This window comes from Grammomys surdaster, unplaced genomic scaffold (genome assembly GCF_004785775.1).
Source record: "Grammomys surdaster isolate TR1022 unplaced genomic scaffold, NIH_TR_1.0 358, whole genome shotgun sequence".
NCBI classification, from domain to species: Eukaryota; Metazoa; Chordata; class Mammalia; order Rodentia; family Muridae; genus Grammomys; species Grammomys surdaster.
The window spans coordinates 164,051-176,965 of NW_021604777.1; the positions used below are offsets into that span (position 1 = coordinate 164,051).

The window sequence follows — 12,915 nt, forward strand, 5'->3', positions numbered from 1 at the left end:
CATAAAAACAAAAAAATAAATAAATTGAATACAATTATAACAAAAAACAGTTTTGATGGTGAGGTCAGCTTACTGTTTATAGACTTAAGTCTTTTTCAACAGAAAGCAATGTCTTTAGCACAACTTCACATTAGTGCAACCTCATTCAGGTACACACCTTTCTCCCAGACTACAGAGCTTTGGTTTGAATACAGTATTGTAATATCTGAAGGTTAAATAAGCAAGCCGATTTGACAGTACAGCTTGTCAATGCATTGTTGCCATTGTTTAACATAGCCACTGCTGTAGTTTGCATGTGAAAAGTCCACCACAGAGCTAGTGTTTGAGCACATGGCCCACTGCTGGTGGTTCTCTGCTTAGGAGGATGTAGGCTGTGAAGTTTCACAGCTTGGTCTCACTTCCTAGCTCTGCTCCGACTGAAGGCTGGCTGCATGCTCCTGCTGTCATGCTTTCCTCTCCATGATGGACTCTATCTCTTTGGAATGGAGTCAAAATAAGCCTCCTTTTTCCCCTTCAGATGCTTTGGTCATAGCAACAGAAGAGAAAATAAGACAACCACAGGACATATAAACTATGGCTTCGTGTCCTACAGTTTTTCCAGAAAGCATTGTCTGCCTTCTCGATATGACTCACTGCCTGCTGCCTAACCCCACACTCTGAAGACTTCTGCATTGCTGTACATGCTTCTATAAAAGTTATGTGGCTTGCATCATGGGATCCTCCTCTATCACTTAACTAAGCATCTTAAAAATAATCTTTGCAGAGTAAGCTGAGTTTTCCTAACACAGAATTAGGATAGTGAAGGACTTCACAAGTCATTTAGTTCCACAGTCACCTGGTGTTTGAGTCGTCTCTGTAATATCTATTACCAATATTTGTGCAATTTTTATCAGACTACAAATGTTAATAATAAAGTTGTTTTTTTAAGCAAATCACCACACTTTAAAAATAGCACAATCATTATATCTCCAATGTAAACACAAAATTTTGTGGTAACCATTACTTAAAGAGGTTTATCTTTATTACCTAGTTTTAATTTGCCTATGAACATTTATATTTATCGTAAAATTTCTGTAATACTATTATTAACAATTTAAAATCCACAAAAATTGTAAAGAAGCAAAGTCCATCTTCTAGTCAATAATGACTCATCTTGCTCAAACTTAAGCTACTCAAGTTGAACTAGATATGTTTTACAGAGACAGAAGGGAGCTTTGTATGAGAAAGAGCATGCTCAAAGGTGCCCTCATATGTGGTGTATACATGTATGGGGTACTGGAGGAGAGGAAGCGGCTGCCTTGATTACTCCTGGTCACTGTGAGTCTTCGGCACACTGAGCTTAAATTAAATCTAAGCCTATCTAAAACATAGCACAGCTCCTTAATTCAAGCAAGGTAAGCATTTTATCTCCTATAGGGTAGGATCCACATCCACTGTGTTGGACTTTGACAAGATTAATTTACACAGCTATGCCTTCTAAGGGATTTTTCAAGGACATTTCTGACTACACAAGTTTCACTTTGTGTGTTGACTTTAGAATATAAATTCCAAGAATAAGATAAGGCCTTCAACTCACAGCAATCCTGGTCTCCTAGCCTTCTGAGTATTAATATTACAAGTGAGAGCCATGACGTCTGGCTTTGTCCTGGTTTTAAGATGCTGACTATTCAAACCCACTGCCCTGAACTATCTTCCCAAGCATGTTGATTAACATCCTGTTTTGAAAAGAGCACAAACATAGCACTAAGTTATGAAAGAAAATGTATCAGCAGTGCTCATCCATAGCACAAGGACGAGCTGCATTCTTCTTGTTTGTGTTTAGGAGAAGGGGCGTGCATGGAGATGTAGAAGGACAATCTGGGGAAATTTGTTCCCTTTTACCATGTGAATATCCCAGGGATCAATCTTTAGTCCTCAAGATTGGCAGCAAGCATCTTTACCCCAGAACGATCTCCTCACCAGCCCTTTAGCAAGACTTTTATACAATCCTATTGATTGCCCCCTCCATCTTCTCCCCCATAAAGTGAGGACAACTCCCCCATGGAATTGGATCACATGTGGCTGTCTTATAATGTAATATCTCCCACTTAAATGAGACTTTTTATTTATATATAATCACATCCCAATTATCTAATCCAAAACCCCCTAACCCCTCAGTATGAATCTGTCTCCACAGAACTGACAATGCTTAAAGTTCATTTCATTGTTTTTTTACTTTTATTATGTCTTATCCCTCTCTCATGACAATTTCACTAATGGCTTTGCACCTACTACTAAATCCTCCAGATGTACAACAGTAACAGTTCAAGGTCAATGTTCAATAAAGTACTTGACAAAGAAATGAAAGGTTAACACTAATGACAGTAACATCTTCAAAGAAAGAGTGTCTTGGTATTGTGAGGGGAGGAGGGGTCTAGGAAAGGTGGAGCATGTGGTTGGTGAAGGAACAGAGGAAACTGAAATCAATTAAACTAAGAACACTGAACATTGTGATGTCCAAAGAAGAGTCGCTACAGGACAAGCATCTAGGTGACCAACATGTACTCTAGAAAGGAACCGTCTCTGCCCTTTAAACAGTCTTTCGTTCTTGTTTACCCCACTCCACACCACCAACCTCAGAGTCATCCAGCAAGATTCTGGTCATCATTTAATGTTTCATATAGAGACAGCAATAGAGAGACAACAAACAAATGAAGTGTCCAGATATCTGCTTGCTTTGACAGTCATGTTTTTTTTTAAATGTCAACCATTTACAATAAGAAGCCCATGTTTTCTGTGAATTTTATCATTGAGAAAATTATGTTAAGATCTATGTTCTCTCTAAATTTTGGAAATTGTGTCAGTTGGATTTTAGAGCAACCTTCCCTTGGCTTGGAATGACTATTGTGTTTTACAGGCCTGAAATTCTTCTCTTAAATTGGGTTACAAAGTAGATGGCTCTGTTTCTATTCAGATCTTTACAGAAATGTGAACTCTAGAACTTTATAATAGGGACTGAAAAAATACTACAAATTAGTCTGAATACCTATGTGAATATAATAGATCTGTTTCATTAATCTGAGTCTAAGACTAGGAATTCTGTAAAACTAAAGAAATAAGTAAACAAAGCCAGAAGAGGTTTAGACAGATAAGGAAATATAGGAGAAGTCAGTAATTCAATCCATGGTTACAAATGAGCAAAGTACTGCAGCGTGGTTATTTGTGTAAAGACAAAAATGTGTTTAAGAATAATGTGTTTCTAGACACTTTCCCAGGACTCGGTCTCATGAACTGAGGGAGAAGCTGTACCTTGCAGCCCACACACATGCTACTCTACGAACCTTCTGCAACCTTAAGGAACCCTTGTCTTTTAGAGCAGAGAAACTCAGGAGTCATTATGAAACCTAAGAGGGTAACTCAGTACTGGAATCTTTGGCAAGCAGAGGCCACGCCCCACATGCAGCTTCTGCCTGACTTACACTTGTCATGTGCCTGTGAGACATGCTTTGCATCTAAGACAATAACACAGAATTGTGCTGATGCATAAAATTATCTCATTCTATTCTTTCAATGTAGTATGTCTTAAGTATATCCAGATACAGATATTTCTTAATTATAGAGACGAAAAATACTCATCATGTTATTTACATAAGACAGAATAAAAATCCCATTATAAAGTTGTAAGTGAATCACTGCTCAATTAACCCTTTATAGAGGGGTTGCCCTTCTTATCACTAGTCCATATCTGTCTGAGATTTCCATGAGGGTTTTGTGCTCTTGTAGGTAAGATAGCTGGGCACTGGGACTGTTTTACATCAAGCCAGGCCATGCTTCCATTTCCTTTTCTGTATGAAGATTTTTCTAAAAGATTTTCATCACACTTAATCAAACTTTGTGTGTTCATTATTTGTTATGCTTGAAACTTGAACAAGCAGGATCTTAAGAAGTGTGTTTTCAAGTATACCTGACAATACCTACAATATCCTGATGAATATCCACTTACAAGCACTACCTTGATAATTGAAGTTGATAACTGGAAAGTAGAAGCACATTCACACATGGTCAACTGGATGCAGGTTTTAATTGCCTACTCAGTGGCCTAAGTAACTACAGCTAAGGCACATTTCACCACTACACCAGTTCTGGTTTCTAAGATACAGGGTAATTAAAGCAACAATAGCAACAAATACACATGATTTGACCTTATAAACCTTTAATTGTTTATTGATTTTGAAATAATTTTTTTCTCAATTATACAAGATTAGCTGCAAACTGTATAGTTAGAAAGAAGCTTCCAGGTAGATAAATGACTACTATTGTTGAAAGCTGTTTCTTAAAGATCATATGTACCTAGATTAATTTGCATATTTCAAAAACTGTAAGTGCAGAATACTAACATCAACTACAGTTAATATCAGGAATCTGCAAAAAAGCAGTTAGGCTTGAAAAATTCTTAATGAAATACAAGTATGTGTCAACTAATTTCATACTGTTAAAAGGAAGAAAAAAGCATTGTGCCTGTGACCACTGACTATTTCTAGTTCTCTAGGTAGCCACTAACTCATTGAGATGAACACTCAAGAATACAACATGGTTCAAGTTGACATGGTGCAGACTGAACTGCACAGGCAAAACCTCTAATTACAGCCTTTCATACTGCACACAAAATGGCAGATCTGCTAAACTCAGGATGCTAATGCTGGGGTTTCAAGGGCAGCAACACTGATACAAAGGAAGTCTCCAAAGCATACAGCTGGCTTTGCTTTACACTTTTATATTTTAGGGCACAGTTTGGGGGAAGGAGACACAATGCTGCTTTACAAAAGACATAGTAGTCCCTTGTTTGAGCTACCAACCTCTGAGCCACAAGGAAATATGTCAGTCATCCATTTGCTAAAACTAAAATTTCCATCTGCAGTTTACAATATGCAACACACATTTTAAGTAGCTGTGGACAAAAGAAATAACAATGACAAAGGGAGCCCCTGAAAAGCAAGTCACCTTCCTTAGTTTCCCCCACCCTAATGGCTGAACCATCTGTCACTACAGCTCTGTCACATTGTTTCCACAGGCTCTGAAACACTACAGCAGCACTGCACTTAAAGATGTGGTCCAGCATTAAACTTAATTTGAGTATAATCTACAAATGCCGCTGGCGGAGTCATTTCTCAAATAAGAACAAACATTGAACACGCTGTGGCCCTGGGTGTACTTCAGCAAGAATACTGGTTAATTCACCATAGAAGCCATTACAAGATGACTCTCTATCTACCACATTCAAGGATCACAGTACACATTCACAGGCAGGAAATATTCTTAAACATTACAGGATAATTCCAACATGTAATTGTACAGGTTGTTTAAAATAAAAGGCAAGTGTACAAGATTTGGGGATGGGGGCTTCTTACCTAAGAGCTTAGTTCTTCCTTTCCTTGACCACAGAAAGATATACTCACACTAAATGCCGTACAAACCGGATATGCAATGCCAGGTTACTTACCTTAGAAAAGCTGATTTATTCCTTGTGATTACAAGTCACAAATGGCTGGAGAACAACTCCCTTCATTTGTTCTTCCAGTGAGCAGAATGAAATCTCCCAATAGCCCGATGCACTGCAGATAATCTCACACTACACAGGCTCCCCTGCTAACCCTATGTTCCCAGCCCAGCAAGGATAATCACATTCCGGCAGCGGGGAGTGAACAGATGGTGGATTCCATGGTAACCAGCCCTCCTAAGGCGATTGGTAGAAGTGTGTGACTCAGGCTTCTTGGGTAACAATCGTGGTCTTTGTGCTCCCGACTTGCAAAGCCCAAGTGAAGAAGCAAGCACAGCTACTCACAGGGCTTGCTCAGCAGGTGTTTGGCTATATAAACCAGGCAGTGAAGATCAACTAAAAGCTTTCTACAAATTGACCCTTGCCAGGACAAAGTCCTAATGTTTCAGAGAGCCTTGTTGCTGACTCAGGACGAAAGGTTGCAGAAATGTAACTGCACAAACAGAAAGCTTGAAAGTTCACTTGCAAAGTCAAGATAGCATGTTATAGAAAACTAAGCTGCCTCAGCAAGTCATTTTCTGATCTATAATCGTCCGCAGAACTGAAAACTGCTTTTGTATTTTTAGGGATTTTTAAAACAAATATATTTAAATATATAGTATATCTTATTTTGGAAATAAAGTCAAGTTTTAAACAGAAATTGTTTTAGAAAAACTGATTTATGTTTTTATTTTTACTTTTTGTTCTTTGTTGAATGGGAGGAGAGGCTATAAAGGTTTTAAATGAATTTATCTAGAGTCTTAGGTGTTTATGAGAAGCTTGTGATGTCTTGGTTTTGCACTGACTGACTTAAATTTGTTTCTACACTCATGAAGATTACATACTGACTCAGGAGGGAAACTGCCCGTTTCTCAGTTATCTCCACTAATAAGTCAGAGAATAAGATTGTAATGGTTGAAAAAAAATCAATCATACCACACAGAAAACACACACTGGGATAATTCATCTCCATGGGCACTAAAAATAGTGTAAGAAAGTAAACTTTTAAAAGGACAAGATAAAAAATATTTAAGATAAACATAAAAAGAAAACAGCAGGTAGACTGCATACAGCACTGCAGATTCACCTGCCCTCCTTTTATCGGCACTCTATACCAAAAATTTAGAGCTCTCTTTTTGGCACGAAAAAGAAATATAATACAAATTTTAAAAGGACAAATATAAGTATCCCTTGTAGCTGGAATAAATTTATCCCTATAAAAATAATCAAAGAACCAAGTAAGGTGTTGCTTTAAAGTGTCAGCATTTAGTTTTAGAGAAAGAAAATCCCGCAAGTATTAATACCTTTGGAAAAGCAAAACCCGTCAGAATTTCATTTCAGCAAGACTTGCTTTACAAACAATGACTACAAAAAGAGATGAAACCTAAAAATAATATTGTCAAGAAATACGGATGAACTAGTTGGGCAAAAACAGCATAAACCCTTACTACAAGAAATTGTTTGAATGAATACAAGGTGTTGAATGAAAGACAGATAGATCCAGTCCAAAGATCCCAAGAAAAAGAAAGGGTCATAGTTTATTTACAATGTTTTAAGCTTATTTATTCTTTCAACTGTAATATGATGTATTTTATCTTATGCCCCCATTACCCATTCTTATACTCCTTCCTTATTTGACTTTTTTAAAAAGATGGAAATATTAAAGAAAATTTTATGTGAAAGAAGCAATAGTATAATGGTTAAAAGCATTGACCATTTCAAGCTTTTAAAATTCACTATAAATAAATATACTCTCAATTTCCAAAGATCTTACTTTAAGCCCTGAGAATTCCAGACTCTTAAAAATCTCCCATCTAGTGACTCTTCTACATGGTTAATAAACAACTCACTCACAGCACTCCAAAACTCCCAGAGTTCTCTACAACCTTCCATCATATGGAAATGGCTACTCTAGCCCTTCTCACTGAAGCTAACCTCCTAGGAACTCTCTTGGTTACTTTTCTCGTTGTTGTAACAAAGTACCTGATAAAAGCAACTTAAGAGCCTGCTTGTTTCTCTGCCTCAGGCTGGCTCCACTCCATGGCTGCTGCTGTCCTTGTTGTTCAGCCCATGTTACAGGCATCACCAAAGTGCTGGGGCCTCTGCAACTGTGCTGAACCTCCACTGATCAATTCTTGCCATATTGTGTCAAGCTTCAACTTTTTTCCATGATGCCTTCAATCCTAGAATTTTTACTGCAACTGAGGCTTAACCTTCAAATACCTCGTGGTCTCTCTTCAAGGACTCCGTGCCTTCTGCACAGTGCCAAACCTCAGCTGCTCTCCTTGACTCCTTCATACCTCCAATACCAGCACCATGGTGACTCTACAGGTTTCTAAGTTCAGCTGCCAGCACGTGATATAGCTTCTGACCTCTTTGGATCACAGTTTCTATATGCTGGCCCTGAGGAAGTACTCTTGGATTTATGATCTTCAGTGACACTGGTTTCCTCTTAGTCACTACTAATTTCTAAGCTCCATCTGACCAGCATCAGTTGTTCTAGTAAAGCAAAGGTTTCACTGTAGTGGTTCTTAATTCAAAATATGACATGAACAATCCTGATAGAGTATTTGCTTCCCTCTAAACCTTCACAAGCAATGCCTCCACTGTCTACATTTCTTTCATCCATTTTATCTTCCAAGCACTCACATAACTCACGGAGCCTGGAACACTTAACAGCTTTTCCAGCCCAAAATTCAAATTTCACTGTAATCTCCTCAATAAAATAAGGTCAAGTTTGTCAGAGCAATGCCCTTTGACCTGGTATCAATTTCTTAGTTGACTTTTCTATTGTGGTGTTGAGCTATCCTGACCAAAAGCAACATTTAGAAGAATTTTCTTTTTCATTATAGTTTGTAATTCATCATTCAGAGAAGTTAGGGAAGGAACTCAATATGAGAACCAGGGGGCAGGAGCTGATGCTGAGACCACAGAGGAGTGCTGGTCACTGACATGCTCTTCATAGTTTGCTAAGGCTGCTTTCTTAGACAACTCAGGATGACTTGACTTTTTCATCCTCCTGCCTCCACCTCTTATTTGCTGAAGTTACAACATGTGTCAATATGCTGTACTTGAAGTACTAGTGATAGATCCCAGGGCTTTGAGCATAAAAGGAAGTCTTCTGCTAACTGAACTACATCCATACCCCTTTAATTTGGTGTTTGAACAGAGGACCATGTTAGAGAGAAAGGACTCTCTCTTGCATAGACACATATATAAACATATACAGATACTCTATCCCTCTTTCTGCTCTAGGACCAAAAGCCAAATTGTTATTGCTAAACATAGTATCATCTGAATTAATTCTCACAATGGTTTAAAGCAACATGTCCAGAAACAGTATAACCCCACTTATGCCCAGCCTGATTCATGTGTTCACGCAGAAAACCCCAACACACACTTATTCATATATAATTTTATAAACACAAAAACTGAAGCTCTCTCATTAGGAAAGACACACATTTTCAGAAGTAAGTTAAAGAAAAGATCAAAGTTTCTAATTAAAGAAAGAATTAGGAATTATCAGTTGTTTTTCCCAAGGTTAATACTCCTAGTTTGTACCATGTCACTTAATCAATGTGATGGGCAAGCACTGATCGAGAATACCGTGCTAACTTGCTTACAGGCCACATAGCCTGACAGGCTCTCCCATGTGGTCTGTCAGCATCATGGTACAGTGTACGGAAAGATTCTTTTAAAACAAATTCAATTTGTTTAGCACACTTAGAGAGATTTGAATGTTCAGTTTATGCTCCTATATTACTTGACTAAGTATGTATGTCCTACAGGTCAATGGCAGGGATTAAATCCAGGGCCTGTCCATAATAGAAGCAGTCTACCCTGTCCTATGTCCCTAGGCCTGGTATATCCCTCAGAGCAACTTGTCTATTTTATATATGTTGCAGGGTTCACTGACATAATAAAGTCACTTACAACTGAGTTGAATCTATGCAACAGAACTGTTTCTTCTCATTTCTAATCCCTGGATAGATATTTATCAATAATCAATAGTAAGATTTTCCCAAGAGATTACCTTTTGCTTCTTTTGTTTTGTCTATAGCATAGCTTTGATTTTCATGTTTACCACTGTTTTCTTTCAAGTAGAATTAATTTCCTTTCTCTAAGTTTATTGCATAGATTCTTGCACCAATGACTTTAGAGTTTTCTAATATTATTTTAATACAGGTGTCATAGCTTATATGTTGCAAACAACCACAGAATATACTAATGAAATAATTTTCATTCATATAAAATTTTATTATATGTGTGTACATGTGCGTGCACACGTGTGTACACACACACACCAGGGCATATACGTGGAAATCAGAGGACAATTTGTGGGAGTCTATTCTCTTCTTCCACTTGGGTCCCAGAGATGAAACATGGACACTCAGGCTTAAGAGCAAGTACCTTTACCTGCCTACCCCTTTAGCTGGGCCTAAGTTTTTGTCTTTTACTTGCAAGAAAGTTTTCCAACATGTATTACTTCATCATAGCCAGAACCAAGTCCTGTACATGAACCTCTTCATCTTAATACCTACTTAAAGATAAAATTAGTTACTGAGAAAAATCAATGAAATTTTACAAATGAAAAGACAAAAGGCTCTTGCCATATATAGGTTATGTATAGGTTACTGAACACATCAAACGGTGCAGTAAAGAACTGCTTGGGTGGACAACCACACTGATACTTTCCTCTAACTCACTTAGAGGGATCATAACTCAAAGTCCCATGATCTTTCAATGAAGATATTTTGAGGAATGTTCTTATGTAGAAAGACCTGAGAGTTTGCTTCCACTCAGCAATAGGAAGTCATTTTGTCTCAGCATGCTAAACCCCACAAATGTCCACTTGTTAGTAAGAAGCACTCTGAGTGATTCACAAATCTTTGTCCTGTGCTGTTCTGAGAACATTATATTAGGCAAAATAATATGAAATAGAAAATGTGGTGTATGTTTGAGGTAATTTAAGTAAAATTACAAAAAGAACTAAATCTGAGTATCTGAGTTGATTCTGCTAATGTCAAATGACAGAACTATCAATCAAAATACCAGGGGTGCCATTGAAATCTAGGTGCCAAAGGCTAGCATTTTTAGTAAATGATGACAATCTAGAGGACAAGGGGCATTTCTTTTATTGAAACTGAGTTACTGAGAGGTGCCCAAGTCATTACTAACCTAGTAAAACAAAGGAAAACTTAGGTCGAAGCCTCATGGATCTGTGTACTTAATAGGCATCAGTGATTTTATAACCTGTGCTAAGTTTACCCTGTATGATAGATCTAGTCTTCCATTCACAAAGATGTGAAAAGTAGAAGAATCAACCTTGGTTACAGTCCTTACTCAGTTTTCCTCAAAAGTCCTCTCTGCAAATGTTCCTTTTATATTTCACCTTGCTTTGTCACTATGGAGAAAGAATAGGCTGGTGGATACACTTGGAAGTAACAGCTTAATAAAAAGAAAGATCCACAACTTCAAATGTTTAAAATCTAAATACAATATCTACTCTTATAAATTTAGGGTCAGCTACTACTACTATCCTATAATGTAGAATTTAAGTAAGGTGGGGTTTTGCCCCAAGGCACCTTGCAAGATGGTCTTAAATAGTAGTGTTCTTCTCAAAGTTATTTATAAGCCAAAATCACAACACAGAACGTGTAAACAACTCAAGGTGCTACCCTGTAATATAACATCATAAAGCAACTGAAACAGCAATTTCCAGATAACTTTTAGTAGCTTGAAAAATAATATAATACTATGTGATGGAGGTGTGAGAAATACCAAAGTCAACATACATGTAGGGACATGGAAGAGCCTCAAAGTTTTACCAGCAGGTAATGCCAGATGGGCCCGGGGATGCTCTTCCCCCTATTTCTTGCTCAGCAAAAGTTGATCTTTTAAAAAAATATCTTTTCTGTATAAATACATTCACCTAAATTGTGTTTTGTTCTCTGTGTTAGCTTAGTTGGTGATATATAAGAGAATACAAGGTTACAAAAGTAAAATATTGAGAAAACCTGGTCATATGAAATAGCCTTCAGATTCTGATAAATCATATGTGATTTCACAAAAGCCTCAGAGAGGAGGAGGAGGAGGAGGAGGAGGAGGAGGAGGAGGAGGAGGAGGAAGAGGGGGAGGGGGGAAGGAGGAAGAGAAGGAGGAGGAGAGTGATGATGACGTCAGATATACTCCAGTCTTTTTAACTCACACCTATGGCTGCTGGGAAACACTGTTGTATTATAAGCCACAGAGAAAACTGCTGCTCCTTTTATTAGATATTGGGTAATGAAATCAAGAAATAACACATATTTTTTTTAAAAAAAAAATCTGCAGCACAGAACCTGATGAAGATTCACAGTAACTTTCACTCACTAATGCTGAGTGAGGCCACATGCTGGCAACTCAGTCTACATACCCCACAACTCTGCTGTCCCATCCTGAGATAGTTCAGAAACTGTGCTCATAAAATGGTAGTACTCACCGCACCCCATAAAAGATTCCTCTCAAATAACAGCTAGCAGCACCTGTTTCTCTTCGAATGAAGTTATCTCTTGCCTCTTGAGGAAAGAGAATTGCATTGGGCATTCAGAGATAAAGTTTTGATCAGTCTACAGTCTTCAATAGCAGGCCTGCATCTTATGTTGGATGTGACAAATGTCTAAATAACAGGAACTACAGAGTTGTTTCATAACTGGCTGAGTTGTGAAGTCACCCCAAAGGAGGACACAATACATTTCAAAATCCCAAGAGAGTATTTCAACATGTGATCAGAGGGAGAGAACACTGTAGGTGGGATAGGAAGGGCGATGCTGGCTAATGTGATTTAACTATGGCACGGTCATTAGGTTTACAACAAGACACTATTCCTTTAGGTATAAAGATTATTGGTTAAAATGGACATTTTGGTTACTTACCAGACAGGCTTCTTAGAACACCTAAAGAGTAATCACAAGTATACTCAACTTCTGCATAAGAATCTAAATTCTAATTTCTCTTTCTTTGTTACATTTTTATGTTATAGTCAGACTTAAGCTATAAACATAGGCTCAGTTCAGTTTCATAATCTTTTGAATAAATTACTGTACTTCTGAAAAAGAACCAAAATAAAAATTAACCACAACTTTTGAGTACTTGAGGGATTTTGGTGAGTACAGTAAAATGAACACTTAAAATAACTTATGGACCAGCAAGTGGGAACACAGAAGAAACCAGCTGGGAAAATATACCTGTTGTATTAAGGTGCCTTGGATACTACACGTTACATGATTTCAGGGAGGTGAGCTGTGTGCCCTTCACAGTTCTCACACATTGTCTCACTGCAAATGTCCATGACAATGTGAATAGTGGGAGATAAATTTAATGTTATTGTGTATATGTATAATGTGTTGAGGGTCTAGGTG

At 37.7% G+C, this 12,915-nt stretch overlaps 1 protein-coding gene across 2 annotated transcripts in view; it reads right to left on the bottom strand.

Moving 5' to 3' along the window:
• Positions 1 to 12,085, bottom strand: part of Fgd4 (FYVE, RhoGEF and PH domain containing 4) — a 155,936-nt gene extending 143,851 nt beyond the window's left edge. The window contains exon 1 of one of the 2 annotated variants that reach the window (XM_028779645.1): positions 11,997 to 12,085. In XM_028779645.1, the coding sequence (XP_028635478.1) occupies positions 11,997 to 12,006 (10 nt within the window). In that variant the 5' untranslated portion in view covers positions 12,007 to 12,085. Of the gene's footprint in view, positions 1 to 7,498; positions 7,570 to 11,996 lie in introns of those variants that run through there. The other variant, XM_028779648.1, reaches the window with a different exon arrangement.
• Between the last annotated feature and the right edge of the window lie 830 nt (positions 12,086 to 12,915).